Source organism: Peromyscus maniculatus, chromosome 1 (genome assembly GCF_049852395.1).
Source record: "Peromyscus maniculatus bairdii isolate BWxNUB_F1_BW_parent chromosome 1, HU_Pman_BW_mat_3.1, whole genome shotgun sequence".
In the NCBI taxonomy this organism is placed as follows: domain Eukaryota; kingdom Metazoa; phylum Chordata; class Mammalia; order Rodentia; family Cricetidae; genus Peromyscus; species Peromyscus maniculatus.
Genome location: NC_134852.1, coordinates 200,842,103 through 200,859,264, shown reverse-complemented (window position 1 = coordinate 200,859,264; position 17,162 = coordinate 200,842,103). Strand labels below are relative to the sequence as shown.

At 47.6% G+C, this 17,162-nt stretch overlaps 1 protein-coding gene across 1 annotated transcript in view; it reads right to left on the bottom strand.

The window, feature by feature from the left end:
• The window catches only part of Sorcs3 (sortilin related VPS10 domain containing receptor 3), a 627,324-nt gene extending 613,050 nt beyond the window's left edge, over positions 1–14,274 (bottom strand). Inside the window, exon 1 of the mRNA XM_006983301.4 lies at positions 13,550–14,274. Within this exon, the coding sequence (XP_006983363.1) occupies positions 13,550–14,170 (621 nt within the window). The 5' untranslated portion in view covers positions 14,171–14,274. The remainder of the gene's footprint in view (positions 1–13,549) is intronic.
• Positions 14,275–17,162: the final 2,888 nt, after the last annotated feature.

Here is a 17,162-nt window from a genome sequence, read left to right as displayed (position 1 = left end):
TTCGTTTTAGGCTTTGTGCATTGTGAAAACCAAGCACGTGCCCTGAGTAGGAGAAGCCCCTTACCTCTGAGTACTGCACTAAGAAATAATTTGGATATGTGGTTCCCCTCCTAGAAGCCGCTAACTCCTTTCTTCTGGCAGGTGCCAAACAAAAGAAGGGCCATCTAACTACCTTGATCTCCCCCTCCCCCTAAAGCAGGGCCCCAAACAGGATTTTTAAAACAATTTTTATGGATTCTTTGAGGATTTCATACAATAGATTTTTGAACATACTCACTACCCTCATGTCCTGCCCTTATCCCCCTCTCTACCCTCCCACCCCTTCCCACCCAACTTTGAGACAACTTGTTTTTCTTCTTTCCCCACTGAGTTAGTGTGTGTTGCCCAGATAGTCTTGGGAGAGGGGAATGCTCTGGTGTGTGGTCTGCCTGCTAAAGATCACCTCATTAGAAAAGTAAACAAAAGGAAGAAAGGGAGGGAGGGAGGGAGGGAGGGAGGGAGGGAGGGAGGGAGGGAAGGAGGGAGAGAGGGAGAGGGGGGGGAGGGAGGGAGAGAGAGACCTGACTCCCTCTTCCAACAGCCATCCAGTTAATAGCTATTCAACCTGTGGTAGGATTACATCCCACCTTCTCTCCCATTATGCTGGATTTTATATTGCTGGAGCTTGTGAAAGTTTGTACATGCTGTCACAATCACTGTGAGTTCATCTATGGTTGTGTTTTGTTAGGTCTGGAAAACCATTTTCTTAATGGTACTCACCACCTGTGGCTCTTACCATCTTTCCACAACCACCACCACCCTTCCACAAAGATCTTCAAGCCTTGGGGTAAAAAAATAAATGCCCAGCTTGGTGCTGAGCACTCTATAGCCTTTTGTTTTCTGTATGTTGGCCAGTTGTCATTCTCAGTGTTAACTGCCATCTATTTCAAAGAGAAGTTTCTCTGATGAGAGTTGAGGAATGCTCTTATCTATATGAATACCAGTAAGTCACTGGAAATCATTTTAATATTATTTAGCAGTGTAGATGTATTGGATTCCCTTCTGGGACCTAGGCTCTAGCTAGCCAGAAGTTGTTAGCCTTTGTAATAATGCCATGTATCTGAGTTCTATCTTACAGAGCAGGCCTTGGAATCAATCATAAAGTTGTTGGTTGCTCACATAACATCTATGCCACAATTGCACCGATGGACCTACCTCGTCAGGCCAGTCATTGCTGTAGCTTACGGTGTTCACAGGTGGGTAAGACTGAGGCTTTCTTTTCTCCTCGGGCAGAATGCTTAGCACCTTCTAGCACCATGAACATAGCCACAGGGATAAAGTTTGCAGTTGAGTACCAACTTTATGTCTCTGTGTTCTATGATTTAAGTATATAGTATCTTCAGCAATAGGGTCTTAACGTCAAGTTTTAGAGCAGTACTGGCAACAGCCTGTAATTCTCGGTTCTATATGACCCTATTGGGCAATAATACAAAGATAAGTAACCTATTCCTGATTCTGTGGTTTATATTTTGCTAGCATGAGGTGTCTAAACACCCCAAAACAGTATTCTTAAAGTATGAGAAAAGATCTTGACTTGATATGATAGATAACTTTATATACCAACTTAATCGGACCACAAGGTACTCAAATATTTGGTTGATCATTATTTTGTCAGTGTCTGTGAGGGTGTTTCTGGGAAATGTCAACATTTTAATCAATCAATAGATGGAGTAATGCAGATGGTCTTTCCTCACAGAGACACCACAACTCATCCAATCCACAGAAGGCCAAAATACAATAAAAGGCAGAGAAGAAAGAATTTTTTTCTCTCTGCCTCACTGGTAATCTGGGGCATCAGTCTTCCTCTGCCTCCATGCTTGGTCTTTGTCAAGAATTTACACCATCGTCTCTCCTGCTGCTCAGTCTTTGGATTCAGAATAGGACTAGACCATCTGTTGCCCTGAGTCTTCAGCTTCCCAACCACACAGCTTTCTTCTTGGCCACCAAAATTGCCTAAGTCAAATCCTTGTAGTGAGTCTATCCCTATATACCATTATTTCTGATTCTGTAGAAAAGCCATATTAATGACTTGAAAGTAACTTAAGATTTCTCCAGAAACAAGGTGCTAGAAGGTGCTTAAATTTCTTAATTTAAGAAGTTCATTTGGGAGATAATCTCTAGGGAGTCTGATAGGGAAGTCATGGAATAAAATAGGGGTGGAAGGTAGAAAAAAATGCAAGCAAGTTGCCAGAGAGAGCAACTGGGGCTTAATATGCTGGGAGATTGTTTAATATATAGCCACCAGGGACCAATGTTGTCCTAGCCCAAAGGACTTTTCCACCCATGTCCACCAGGGACCAATGAATGGCTTCTCCCCGCCCTTTGACAGACATAAATTCCCTGACCCAGGTGGTGCTCAATATGACAAAAGCAAAACTGGACATAGAAAATTGTTGGGCAAACAGTCCCTGCTACTCATATTTGGAAGTCAGGCTAGCATGTCAATAAATGAAGTTTTCAAAAAATAAGTAGGATACCAAGAGATCTAACACAAAAGCAGACACTCAACCGATCCCATTTTGCATCTTTGAGGATATGAACTAACATTCTTGACTTATAATGTAGCCTACTGCACTAGACACTTGCATCATCTCTAAGATTCCCAACAACCTTGCAAATCAAGTATGATCCTAATTTTGAGACCAGTGAAACTAAGGCATGGAGACTTGGTCAAGGTCACTGCTGCTTGAAGGCCTTCCATTTAAAAATTATGTAGCTACTTAAATGTGCCATAAGGTGCTCAGATATTTGATCGAACATTATTTGGATTGGTATTTGGGAATTTCGAGAAAGTAAAAATTCACCTTTAAACATGAATAGACCTGAAAACACAGCACATGAAATGAGGAAGACCTCTCTTGTGGATCACCTGTTCTTCCATTACCCTGAAAAGATGCTTGTCTGTAGCCCTAGTTTCATTGTTTCAACACTCTAACAATAAACAAGCCTCCCCTTGCCCCACATAATCACATCCTAACATGGCAGTTTAAGCTTCTCTTCTAGCCCAGTCTAGAGGGAAGAAGGAAGTTCCACTCACTCGTCATTCTCCATGTCCCACTGAGAGCAACATCTCAAAAAGAAAGGGTTCCAACTGGATCAGACCCTCTGGATAAGTGAGACAGTTGATTAGCTTGATCTGTTTGGGAGGCATCCAGGCAGTGGGACTGGGTCCTGTCCTCAGTGCATGAGCTGGCTGTTTGGAACCTGGGGCTTATGCAGGGACGCTTGGCTCAGCCTGGGAGGAGGAGACTGGACCTGCCTGGACTGAATCTACCAGGTTGAACTCAATCCCCAGGGGAGTCTTTGCCCTGGAGGAGATGGGAATGGGGGGTGGGTTGGGAGGAAGGTGGGAGGGGTGGGGGATGGGGGTGGGGGGACAGGAGGGGGGAGGACAAGGGAATCCGTGGCTGATACGTAAAATCAAATTAAATTATAAAAAAAATTTAAAAATTTAAAAAAAGAAACGGTTCATTTCCTAGCATCTGTGTAATATTTAACCTGGTTCTCACCATCTAGATGAGAACACATCTACTTAGCCATAAAACCAACATAAGGGCTCTTGTGAGGACCATGTCAGGCAAATAGGGACTGAGAACCAAAAGGAAACAACTGAGATATTCCAGGGATACAGACTTGAAACCTAGAGGTAGCTAGAGCAGGCCAGACATCTTCAGGACATTACTTTTTCAACTAGGCAATATTAAGTATTTGCATCTACTAAATTCAAAAAGCTTCTATTGACTGACCACCGGACACAAGAGAATGAGGAAGAAAATGCAGTAGAGACGGAAGAAACCAGCTGAGCACCATCTCCAGGGAATCCACTGGTACAATCTTAGCTCAGCCTCTGACAGTGGTGCTAACCTTTTCTCATGCTGCAATCCTTGAGTACAGCTCCTCATGCTGTGGTGACCCCCGACCATAAAATTATTTGGTTGCTACTTTGTAACTATAATTTTGCTACTGTTATGAACCATAATGTAAATATCTGATACACAGGATATCTGATATGCAATCCACAGGTTGAGAACCATGTGAAACAGTTTGAACATCTGTCTTCTACTTTTCTTCAGGAAGCATAAATACAATCAACCCACAGAATTAAACTGCCCTGTTGTCAATCAATTATTCATTCTGGATCTGCCAACAACCTCTCATGCAATGCACTTACAGGCTACTTCTTATCTTCTCTTGGAAACAATGTTCTCTTTGGAACAATTCACGGTACTACATTTTTTTCATTATTTTATCTTATTTATTTTCATGTCTTTCCCAGGGTAACACTCCCTCTAGTGTCTGTATAGGGCTCTCAGGTTCCATCCTGGGTGCGCAAAATGAAAGCAAAAAGAGAATGCAAGCCATTCACTGAATGGGTAAGATTAGTACAAATTAATTGGTAGATTCTGTCAATATGATCATCCTGAAGAAAGAGGCTAGCTGCAGATACCTGCAGATATTCCCTTTTAACACCAAACATAGCTACGAGATAGAAGAACAATGAAGCACTAAGGTCCATTCCCAGACATGGATGTGGGAATGTCTTTGATACTAAGGCCTCTGCTTACCAAGCAGCCCCAGCATCCTGTGTTCTCCTATTTTCTTAAAGCTACACACTTGACTTTCTTCCAGAAATGTCTTATGATTCCTGGTGAGGTGTAAACACTAATAATACCCAAGCCAAGAAAAGTTCCTCCCATTTCCCTGGATCCCTTAGCCCTCCACACAATAAAAAGCCCTGGGAAAAACATTCATCTTACTTCCCTTATTTGCCATCAGGCTTATAGCTGATTCTAGCCAAAATGATTCTAACCATTTCCATTGCAAATTCTAGGTAGAAGTTTCAGGACACCAGAACCCTCTCAGCCGCCCTGTTGTGGGTCTCTTTCACTGTTCCTGTCAGCACTACATAAAAATCAGATGTCATGGAGACCTGGTTGGAAAACAGAGGCTGTGGGAGGTGGTTGAAATGAGCATTCTGCTGATGCCTGTGTCTCCTGGATGCTTTACCATTCGCTCCTTGGCAAACTGTGGGCAAGTAGCTCCTTCCTCTGCTTCAACATTTCCATGTGAAAACCAAGTGAAGCCTTGTTTCCAGATATAAAAGCAGACCTAAGCCAATGGCAAAAATATATGGAACACGTACTACAGAATGGCTGGGTACTTCTTGTGAGAACTCTGCTGCATATAATCTCATTTAAAATCCTTTCAGCTGGCCCCTTTGTACGAGCTGAGAGAAGGTAACAATTTTCTAGTGCCAGCCACATAGCTATTCAGAAACAGAAAGAGGATTGAACCAGCCTGTCTCTGAAATCCACTTTTTACATTCCCCGTCTATCCATTTGCAATAAATCCTGAAAAGATTTGCATTCAGGATTTAATCCCTCCATGAGTATTAGTTCACACATATGATAAACCATATGTCATACCACTTACCCATGCAAAATAATCCACACTTTACATCAAGTGGAATCCCTAATTATCCTGTATAGCTTTATCTCAAGCTTTTCCCCTTAAGCTACATTTTCTTCAGCATTTGTGAAGACACAGAGCCCTACTTAGAAATGGACACAGTTTTATTGACCAATATTCCTGAAAAGCTGATCTATCTGTACTGCAAATCCTTCTCACCTCAGCAAAGAAGGAAGCATTTCCTCCACTGCCCAGGATGGACCCAATAACAAAAATCTACTGTGCAACCTTAAAGTTCTGAGACTCCATTATTTTGTCTACATTTACTATGGAACATTTCTTGGTGTTCTATAAAAAAAAACAGCATTTCCATAAATAATTAAACTCAAACACATACAAAAAAAGCCAAAACAAGCAACTATATTTGATTGACTCACTAATTCAAATAGTCAGGTGATTTACCAAGACTCCCATCAGCAATTGTTAGTAAGATACAGCTCATCCAATATTAAGGAGCCCATTATTTATTGCCTCCATCCACTGTAGTGGGTGGACAGAGTGACTATGGGGATGCTGCAATGTGGATGTGAAGTGTCCACCACAGGCTCATGCACTTGAATACTTATACTGCACAAATGACACTGTCATGGAAGGTTGTGGAACCTTTAGGATGGGAAATGGCTTTCAGAGAAGGTTCACTGGGGATGGATCTTTGAGGGTAATAACCTAGTCCCACTTTGAGCCAAGCTTTGTGCTTCTTTCTTTGACTCCCATGATGTGACTAGCCACTTCACACTCCTGTGATATGGACTTAGCCACCCCTGACACCATGCCTTCTCTACCATGATGGAACGTGTCCTCTGAACCTTGAATCCAAATGAGTTTTTCCTCCCTTGAGCTGCTTCTGCAGATATTTGGTTATAGTGACATGAAAAACAATCCAAGATGGAGGAATCTATTTTACTCTTACATACAGCCATTCTAGGCCTCAGTCTACTCTACCTATAAAATGGGTAGTACTATACTTTACTCAAATAAAAGTACAAGTATGTGAACACTTCTGGAAAGAAAATGCTTTGTTAACTTGAAGGAATAATGAGAAAATCAAGAAGAAATAGGAGAGTCTATTCTTAGACAAAAGAACAGTTGGGATACAGCTGTAGGATGTGATGTTGCTGTCTAAGCCTTGTGCCTCATCCCCATGTTGAGTAATTTGATGAAGACAGTTCCTAGGAGCACCTCCAGCCTTGGCATTGTGTAGGTGTAAGATGCCTGTAGTATCTCCCACAGTGATGCTTTCTCCTCTAAGCTCATAGCCTCAAACAATAGCTCAACAATTAGCCACACATTACCCCATGGCTTTTGTCTTGTTGTCATGTGTTATTTAACTTTACAGAAGAGCAGGCTTACATCCAAAGCATACAAGAGGGACCTTGAGGCAAATGCTGTCGAATATTTGTTTCTCACCCCTCCATCACATCCCTATCAATCCCTAGTAGCCAGAACAACAGCACATAGACATCAAATGCTCAGCAAATGGCTGAACAGCCTGTGTGAGTAGATATCTAATCTCTGAAATACATGAGAAGTCAGGATCATTGACTTGTCCTTATTTCTATCCCCTTTCAAGTGGAGTAAGGACCTCATGGAATCTAAATTGTGCTAAAATGCACATATAAGTGGTCAGGGAGACAGCCTCGTCAGTAAAGGGTTTAGCGTACAACACCACTTTTGAAGATGCTGGTCAATGAAGTACCAAAGATCTCTCTCCTCTTAAAAATTGCAGGCTATTGTCAATGCCATTGATTTCCCTGCAGAACATGATGGTAAACCCCTATTGCTAAAAACAACGTATGCTTAAGTCATAGAGCATGGACCAATTAAGCTGGCACTGACCTGGAAGCCTCACCCCTATTGGCTAGCTTTCATAGTGCTATGCACACTACTAGAGGACAAAAGTAATCATCAGTCTTACTCAGCTATTAACTCTGAGAGTTGATATAAGGAAAGACATGCCCACTGGTACAATAGTGGTGCAAATGTCACAGGAGTGACCAACCACTTTCTGATTGGATTTTAGCACCACTGCACAAGATGAAACCCATACCTGACACAATTATCATAGCTAAGAACCTGTGGCTAGGTAGCTCATGAGGCCTACATTATTCTGTTGAAATGACGTAGTGAAAACCTGAGTTCAATACCTAACACGTACATAAAAAGCCAGGCATAGAAGCACATGCCTATAACCTCACCAGCACTGAGGAGACAGAGACAAAAAAAAAAAAAAAAAAAAAAAAAAAAAAAAAAAAAAAGATGGGAGGTTGCTAGCCAGCCAGTCTAACCAATCAAAGAGCTCCAGGTTCAGTAAAAGACCACAGGTCAAAAACTAAGGTAGAGAGTGATTGAGGAAAGCACTCAACATTGACCTCTGGCATCCCTATACACATGCACACACATGTACATGCACCTACACACACACAAACACACATGAACATGAGCACACATCTAAAGAAATTCCCATATGAAATAACAAACTGAACACTTACATTCAATATTATTAAGAGAAGTTATTAACCCATTTGTCATCTGAGACTAAAAATGATTTCCCTCTTTCCCATAGTTTAGACACCATCTATCTCCCCAGAGCAAAATGCTACTGAGTCATGGGGCACATATAAGAACAGAATACACAATTGATTATAGAGTATTTATTAAACTATTAATATTTCATCACTCACCCACAAATACTGAAAAATATAAGATTAGAGTAAAAAAATCTACTAAAAATGATCAAATGTGTGGTGCAGTATATAAATCCTCTAAGTCACTCGGAAAAGGGAAATAAATGTTTCTTAGGAAGGTTGTGTAGAGGCCTGTGTTTGTGTCTTAAACTGAGGCATGAATGGGTGCACTGTAACAGAAGGAGCATGTCTCAAGTGGAGGAGGTCTTGGAGCAGAGCCAGTCAGAAGCCTGGAACAGGGGACAAGCCCTGCAGAGGAGCTGACCATGGGGCAAATCACAAGTTGCAAGAGTGGACCTAGGACACTCAAGACATGCAAGTTAAAGGCCTTTAATGCCATAACATAGGACTTTAGATTTGAATTCAAGAAGCTCACACTGGAATGGAGATGTGCAAAAACAAGTGATTGCTGGGTATAGTGTCTGTTGAGTTAGGAAATCATATCTCTGACAGTGCTTTCAAATTTGCTTGTAGATTGTGCTCCATGAAAGTGGGAACTACCATTCATTCATCCACTTACCCAACCATCACTTAGTACCTAAGTGAGGCAAAGTACCCTTGATCCACTGCTTACCAAGAAGATGAGGTTCTGTCCAATCCTTTTGCCAGCCTCCAACACACAGAATAATAATCATGGTTAGCTAAATTCCCTTCATGCCTCAGAGCTAGTCCAGCTCTCTGTGTGTGTGGACGTGTGTGTGTGTGTGTGTGTGTGTGTGTGTGTGTGTGTGTGTGTGTGTGAGAGAGAGAGAGAGAGAGAGAGAGAGAGAGAGAGAGAGAAGAATATATTCTACATTTTCTACTTCTTTTTCTAATGGGTCTCTTGTCTCCCAAATTGTCTATTGAAACATGCTTTGCATTTTCTCCCTGTAAGAGAAATGTCTCTCAGCACCCAAAAGGCCAAAGGAAGGTAGAAAGGAGGAAATCTACAGTTGGGCAGGTAGATGTAGCCACAGGCCTCAGATGACTTGCCCATCTGTACCTAGTCCTTAATAAACTGCTAGCCTCCAGGTATGGACCGTGTGTCTGTGTGTCTGGCTCTGTCATACTTCTCTGTTCCTTGTGAGACGACTCTGGTCCACAGATCTCTGCTCCCAGATTTCCCCTAGTAACAACAGAGTATACAGCTAGAGAAAAAAAAAAATAAAATAAAAGAGCTTCCAGAGCTTTCTTACCACTGGATCCACCAAACCCCTACTCTTAAGCCCAACACAATTGGGGAATCCCCTACTCAACAGCTTCCCTTCCCTGCCAATCAAAACGCAAGTTCCAAATACTGCATTTCAGCCATCACTAAATAAGGCCCCCAGGTGAAGGCATTTGCTTCTCTGCTCACCTTGGAAACCACCACAGGACCTGAGAAGCAAATCAGAGCCAGTAACCCAGCCATCTGAGAGCTCTTGGAGCAGACAAACAGTTCACCCCTCCTCCCCACACCCCAACTCCTGGCGGACAGTGACCGAGAGCAATTAGTGCTGTTGTGTCCCCGTGTGTTTCCCAGCTCTGTCTCAACTGAGATGCCTTTCCTTGTAATATTAATTAAAAACAGATTTTTTTGGCAAACCCCTGAAGAATGGTTTCTGCAGCAGGCTTCTTTATTAAGCCTCAGAGAAGGCAAAATGCATTAAGATATTGTGTCACTGAGACGCTGAAGACCAAGCAATCCAGCCAAAAGCCGTTTGAAAAATCTGTTTAGGAGCACAGTGAACTGCTCTAGTGAGTGAAATACAATGAATCTGATTACATATGTCACTATTTTGCACATTAGGAGTAAATATTTTAGAGCACAGGCTAACTGCATTAGCTAAGGGTAAAAAAAAAATCCCACCTCTTTGTATATCTTCTAACTTGCTCCATGTCTGGCAGGGACCTAGAATGACCCTGCATCTCCTCATTTCTCTTCACTAAGGTTTCAGGTTGGGCACATTAATTGAAAACTACCTGCCAAGTCATCCCAAGCAGACATACTAAGGGGCACCAGGCTGTGAAGTCTCTGTGTGTGAGCTGCCAAGAAGAAATGGTGCCTGATCTAAGAGAGTATACAGAATCAAGGGTTAATCCATGAAGGAAGAGGTAGAAATAAGTGGGCTATGCCTTCACAACTCTACACTCTCCAGGGCCATTTGCCAACTCACTGAGCAAGCAAGGAAGCCTCTGCCTCCATTTGAAGGAAAAGGACAGAATAATGTGTTTTTCTGTTTCCCTGTAAGCCATGGGGACTGGGTTCCCCCGGGTGTTTGTGAAACACTTTCTAACCCATTAATCACCAGGATCCCAGCTGCAGACAAGCAGCAGCAAGCAAGAACAACTGCAAATCTCCTCCAGGGCAGAGGCTCCAAGGCCATGGCTCCTCACCTCACTAGCCAAGTCAGTGTGATCAGAGCCAGGCCCCACAACATCTCTCTCTCCTGCTTCTCTCTGTGTTCGTCTGCTAGCACCTCCTCCATCGCCTCCCAAGCAAACCCACCCCAGTTATTGTACCAAAGTAAGCATTTGCCCCCAAGCAATCAAAATGGGGCCAAAGGTCCTGGGTAGCAGACCAACTGGGCATGGAGGTTTGTGCCATCTATTAACCAGCTCCTGGGACCGTTGGCTGTGCTCTTGGCCAGCTTCACTGCTCCAGCAAGAACAAGGCAGCATTGTCCTTATATACAAGGATCTCTTCTTGGCCCTATGCTCCTGAAGTACATGCTGAACCAAGAGGGTAAGGCTAAGGATGCCAAATTATGTATTTCTGACTGTAAACTCTACCAGAGTAGAGCTCAGAGTTCAGTGACTAACGCCCACCACCACCAAAGAAATTTGTGTCAAGAGTTGCAGCTCACCAAAGGCACCTGGGAGAAAAGCAGAAAAACCCAAACTGCTAATGCTGAAGCTGCTGGTCAAAGGGCCTGTTTAACACTTAGAAGCCATAATTAAAGGTGGAATTGTCTTCCCTGGCCAGAAGATCCTGCTCCTGGGCCCCATATTTTTTGCTAATGGCATCTCCCTCCACTTCAAAGCAGCAGTAAAAAGACTTCCAGGTGTTTCTCCACTGTCCTCATGGCTCCTCACCTTCTCTTCTTGCTGCTGGCAAGGGAGGGGAAAAAACATCCTGCTGAGGCTGCTCCCCAAAAGTTCTCCCCTTTACAGAGCACCCCAGTCTGACAATGACACTTTTCTTCCTGGTGCTGCAGACAATATGTACTCAAAAGGCAGGTGCCATCGAGCGACAAAGTAAGCGGTCCCTCTCTGTCTGGGGATGAGCTGCCTTGTACTTGCTGGAGCAGTGAAGTCGGCCAACAGCACAGCCAATAGTCCCAGGAGCTGGTTAATAGATGGTCCAAATCCCCATGCCCAGCTGGTCTGCTACCCAGGACCTTAGGCCCTATCTGGATTGAGGAGGCATTTCCCCAGTGGGCACAAGCCAGACTATCCTTCACATACCTTCTGCTCAACCACCCTGAAGATGGGCAGAGAAGGCCATCCACATTTCCCTATTATTTTCGAGAAATGTTTTCTACCAAAAGTCCCATTTCCAGGGACTTTGTCAATGTTTTTAAATGTCTCTTAAAATTAAAGCAGAGATGAAGCACTCCTGGCTGAGTGAATTTAGTAATAAAGCCACACATATGCAAGGATACCACCTTCTCAAGGAGGAGAAAAACCAAGAGCACTCCCCACAATTCCTAACTATCTAAATTAAATGAAGTCGGAATTCACAAGCTCTGCTTCCAGGGAATCCCGTCCCCCTTTCTCCCCTCCCCCACCCCAAACATCCCCTGGGAACTTGGAGGTAAGTCTTCAGTCACACAGCCCTGCAAAGGTGCACCATTGCCCAGCCTCCGCCCCATGCTCAAAGCCATCCAAGCCAAGGCTTGGGGGGTGGCGGTGTGGGGGGGGGTACGGGGGGGGCTGTCTTGATGGAGGCAGATGAAGCCATTAGTCACCAAGCTGCCCTGTGTATCTGGACTCTTCTCCTCCTTTGAACCCAGCACCTGGGACTCAGGCTTTGCTGCCCCAGCGCCACCCCCACTGTGCATCACTGGCAACCAGGAAATCTGTACTTGGTTACTGCTTGTGTGCCCAGCTCTGCAGACTCCTGCCTTCCCTGTTCTTCAATACTCAACCCTATAGCCCCCACACTCTGGTAAAACAAGGCAAACATTTCCCCCAGGAAGTCTTTTCAAAAGCCGGTCGTGAAGCGACATACAAAAGAGGCAGTACTTTCCATCAAATGAGCTCTCAGAGCTGCTTGTGAATCCCTAGTCCTCCTAATGGAACCCCTGCTCTGCCCTAAGTCTGGTTCTCAACTGAACTGGAAAGCCACACCAGAAAAACGATTTGGCAAGGCCAGGTGAAATAGCGACCACAAGAGGAAAGAGAGTAGGGAAGCTTTAGGCAGCCAGTTCTTGCTGAGTGGTAGTGAGGTGGAGAGAAAACAGTCAAGCAGGTGCCGCCCGCAGCTGCAGCTGCCTGGGGAGGACCCTCCTCAGCTGGACGCCCCATTCCCGAGCCCCAAAGACTCCGGAGCAGGCTTAAGGAAGGTGCCACCTCTTGGTGCAACAACAACCTGGGGGCCCAGATGGCAAAGAAAGGGGAGCAGAGATGTGCTCTGAAAGAGCAGGGGCTCAACTCTGACCCCAGAGACGTTTGTGTTTGCAGGACACAGAGGCGAAAGTGAGTTTTCTGCTCCCCCACTGTGCGTGTGCAATACAAGCATGAGTATAAGCAGTAGGGGAAGGGTGTGGAAATTCGCTTCACTTCTTAAACTTTTTTTTTCCTGCCTGCCCCCACTCGGATTGCCTTCCAGCTTGGGTGAGGCAGCCCAGCTCCCTGCCTGGCTAGCATATGATGTGCCAGGCAGCTACCCCAAAATGAACAAGTGGGTCGGTTTCTCCGTGGCCTCAGTCTCCCTATTTCCCTGGTTCCCTTAGCGTGACCGGGGTGGGGGTGGGGGCAAGGGGGAGCTCCACCAGTCTCAGGAATCCGTCTAAAGATTCCTCCACATCAGTCCCTGTTTGCACCCACGAATTCAAGCATCCCCTCCTTAGAAAAGAAAAAGTGACTCTCCCAAGCCGAATGCAGGAGAGAGCGACCACAGATCCCTCGCCCAGGCAGCTTTAAGGCACACTTTTCTCTTAGCCCTCCAGACAGCCTCAGTGCCAGGGTCTTCAGTAAACAGATGCACACACCATCTTACAACAAAACTCTGGAACCTGTTGGGGGCGTGAAGGGGCAGGACAAACCCCTCTCTAAAAGTCTAGCCAGCCTGGTTCTCCATCTGGACCCAAAGCAACTATCTGCCCCTCGCTCCCGACCCCCATGACCCATGGCTGTCAGGAAACTAGAGATCTGTGCTAGATGGGGGTACTCACGCTGCTGTTGTGTCCCGACCAGTGCACCATAGCTTGATTGTGGGCCGAGTCCCCAGTCAGCGCAAAAGACGTGCTGGGCAGCCTGAGCTCCTCAGCCGCCGGTCCTCCAGTCCGCGTCGCCTTCACCTCTTCCCGGGAACCCTTGGTTTGAGGGCGGCTTCCTTTGGCACCATCTCCGGGAGCAGTAGCCCAAGCGTCCCCGCGCTCCAGGGTACTGGGGGGCTGTGCCCGGCGAGTCCTCCTCGAGCTGCCCGCCGTGCTAGGAGCCGGGATGCCCCGAACCCACCTCACGTCTTCAGGCGAGGTTCCCTCAGCTTCAGCCGGTATCTCCCCGCCGCCGTTCGCCTGGGGCAGTAGCTCCAGCCGAGACCTGCGCCTCAGCGTAGTGGCTCTCCGTGCAGTCGCCAGCTCCTCGGGCCACCGGTTCATCGCTGCCCGTGACAAGAGAGGAGGCATCGCTGGTGGCCGTGAAGCCGGAGACACCAGGCGCCCGGGACCTCCCGTCGTGCCCCAAGTGATCTCGGCGCCGGCCAGGACCCACGTAGACAAGAGTAGCAGCCCCGTCCGGGCGAGGGGCGCCCCGGGCCAGCCTGCGGGGCGCTCGGTGCCTGCCGCCTCCATCCCGCTGCGGCTACCGCGGCTCGGGCTGCCGAGTGTGTGGCGCCCGCCGAGGTGCGGGTCCGGCGGGGAGGGGGGGCGCGCTGGCGAGCGAGCGAGAGAGCGAGTGTATCAAGGGAGTGAGGAGGGGGCGGCCGGGAAGGAGGTGGCTCCCGCTGGAGCGCCTCGCCTGTCCTGCGCTCTTCCCCCTCTGGATCGCTGGCTCCCAGGTCCAGAGGGTGATCCCACAACCCAAGAGCAATTACTAAATGCTCCCTTGATGCTCTGGCGGGTTTGGTGCTGCTGTTTAAATGTCTCCCTCCCAAATCTTGCCCACCGAGCTCTTTCAAAAAATTTGTGAAAAGGAGGTGTTCAGAGGTAATGAGAAAATCCTCTTTTAAAACGGGCAACGCTAGCGGGATCCAGGAGGAGGGACTGACAGCAGACCCTAATCCGGAGTCCCTCGGAAATCCAGCCTCCAAGCCTCCAGCCTGCTGCGGGCGCGGAGTTGGGAAGCCGCTCCTGGCCGCAACTGGGGGTTCACTCTTCGGGTCTGTTCTTGGGAGCGGGAGATGGCGCGCGGGGAAGTATAAGGGTCTCCGGGAGGAGGAAGAGGCGTAAATTGTTTCCAGCGCCAACTGTTCTGGATCTGGAGACGAGGGCCAGCCCGGAGCTTCCGCGCGGAAGCCAAGCGCGGGATGGACCCACGACTCTGCTCTTGGCTCCCCGCCTCCGGAGACCTGCGCCCCCTCCCGTTGCGGGGGCGCGGGGAGTGCGTGCGTGCGCGTGCGTGCGCGCAGGCGAGCAAGAGGGAGACCAGGGGTGTTCCGGGGCTGGCTGGAGGGCGCCTCGGGGTGTGTGTGGGGGTTACCTGGTTGAGCTGGTGTGTGTGTGTAGGGAGGGTGTTGCTGGGTGTGCGGGGGCGCGCGGCCCCGTGCTTGAGCGTTTACACGAGCTTGTGTCGAGTGAGAGCGGCGGGGCGGGGCGGGAGGTGCGCTCCACCGTGGGTGCTCCCGGATCGTACACAGGCTGTGTTTGCATCTCCCAGAGCCTGTGTGTGAGTGGTTGGTCAGAGGCAATGTGGAGAACAAGGACAGCACCCCTCTTCCTGACGCACCCATGGTCCCCCAGCACCTGTGGACGTAATCTGATTAAACCGCCTAGAGGTCTGGAAAGTATGCCGGAAAGCTGCCGGGCAAAGGCTGTCCTCGGGACCCCGGGCTAGATGTGGGAGGAGAGTAGTAAAGACTCTACTCCCACCGAGAAGATCCAGGTCCCATTTTCCTGCCCTAGACTATTAGATCTTGTCCTTCTGACCTCCAGGCGCGATTCTGAGCAGGGCCAGTTGTTTCAAAGTGCCCGCCACCATTTGGAAGGTCCCCTGTCCCCCACGGCAGGAGGACTGTAGTTTGCTCACCTGATGCGACTGGGACCCTTCCTGACCGCAAGAAGACGGAGACTTTGATGAGCAGGAAAGCTTGAGGACCGGCTAGAGACGCGGTTCCAGGAAAGCATCTGGAAATTGAAAGTGCGGCATGGTGGGTGGGGGGCTGGAAGGACTAATAGAACAGGAACAGGGTGGTGGCTGGGCGAAGGACACAGATTTCAAGCTGCTCTTTCCTCTTAGGGATTAGAAGAGATTATTTGTAAAAGGTGAAAGCCCGCGATGGAGGGGAATTGTGGTTGGAGATGTGAGAACAAAACGGGGCAATCCAGAAAAGGAGAATAGAGGAGTGGATGGTGCGAAAGAAAAGGAGGAAATCTGAGAAAGCCCTGGAAAAGGTGGGGATGTTTGCAGCCTGCAGCCAGGGCGCCTGGGTTCTGGGCCTGTGCTAGAGGGTTGGAAAGCCAGGGATTCCCCAGAGCCCTCACCTTCTGAACTTGCTTTCCCACCAAAGCTAACATGAAAATTGGGAGCAGAAGACATGGCTAGGCCGGAGAAAGATGGCAGAGACAATGCCTACCCAGAATGAAGTGGACCTGACGTTTGTGAATTTTCCCAGACCCAGGGCAGCACACTGCTGCGGGAAAAGTTGCAAAGCTACTGACCCAGGTGGGCGCCTGAGTCGGTGCTGGGAGGGAACCGGCTATCCGCTGGTGCCCAGCGCCCCTACCGGAGAAGGCGGGAGCTGCAGCCGAAATGTACTGAGAAAGGTTTAGCTCCTCTGATCCGGTTCTAGGCAGAGCTGCCCTGACTTAAGGGGTCTGGTCTGTTAGTTCCGCTCTAGATACAAGTCTGCCCACGGAAGAGGTGCAGGCCAGTTTCCACGCTGTGCCCCCGACCCCCCCCCCACACACACACACACATACACACTGGGAAAGCAATCCCAGAACCTCTAAGAGAGGTTCCCTCTCCCATCAGGAGCATCTACCCCTGTGATTTCCCCATCGCTTATTACCTACTTTTACATTCATTCTTCCCTTTCTCCATTCGCCTAAAAATTCCTTTGCTCAATCCCCAGCGTCCCCTCCGAATTCATCCAACTTTCTCCAGTGCCCAGATATCTCCGAAACCATTCTCCCTCACACCTGCGGTGGCTCCCTGCTGGGATTTTGCACCTGATGTTGATCTCAGGTGACTTGGGACCCCTACACATACAGACACCACCTAGTGTGTGCCATCTCCCAGTACCGCACATCTCTTGTTTGCAAACATGTTAGGATCTCCTAGGTGCTCCCAGGCTGGCTTCAGTAACACTCGATTAACTTCTCCTCTCTACTCTTGAATTCTGAGTTCCATCTTCTCTCATACCCTTAATTCTCTGTGCCTGGTTCTCATCAACTCCCCCTCCTGAATGTACAGGTCTGCCCTTCAGTCACTACCTCTCCCTGTTAACTCCTAACTCCTCAGCCCCACCCAATCCTCTCCCAAGCTTCACTCCTGAACAGTGTATGCACGTGTGTCATAGTTACTTTCTGTTGCTATAACAAAATACTCAAGGATGAGTACATTATAGAGAAAAAATGCTGATTTTGGCTCACAGCCCTAGAAACAGCGGAGATTGGACAACCACAT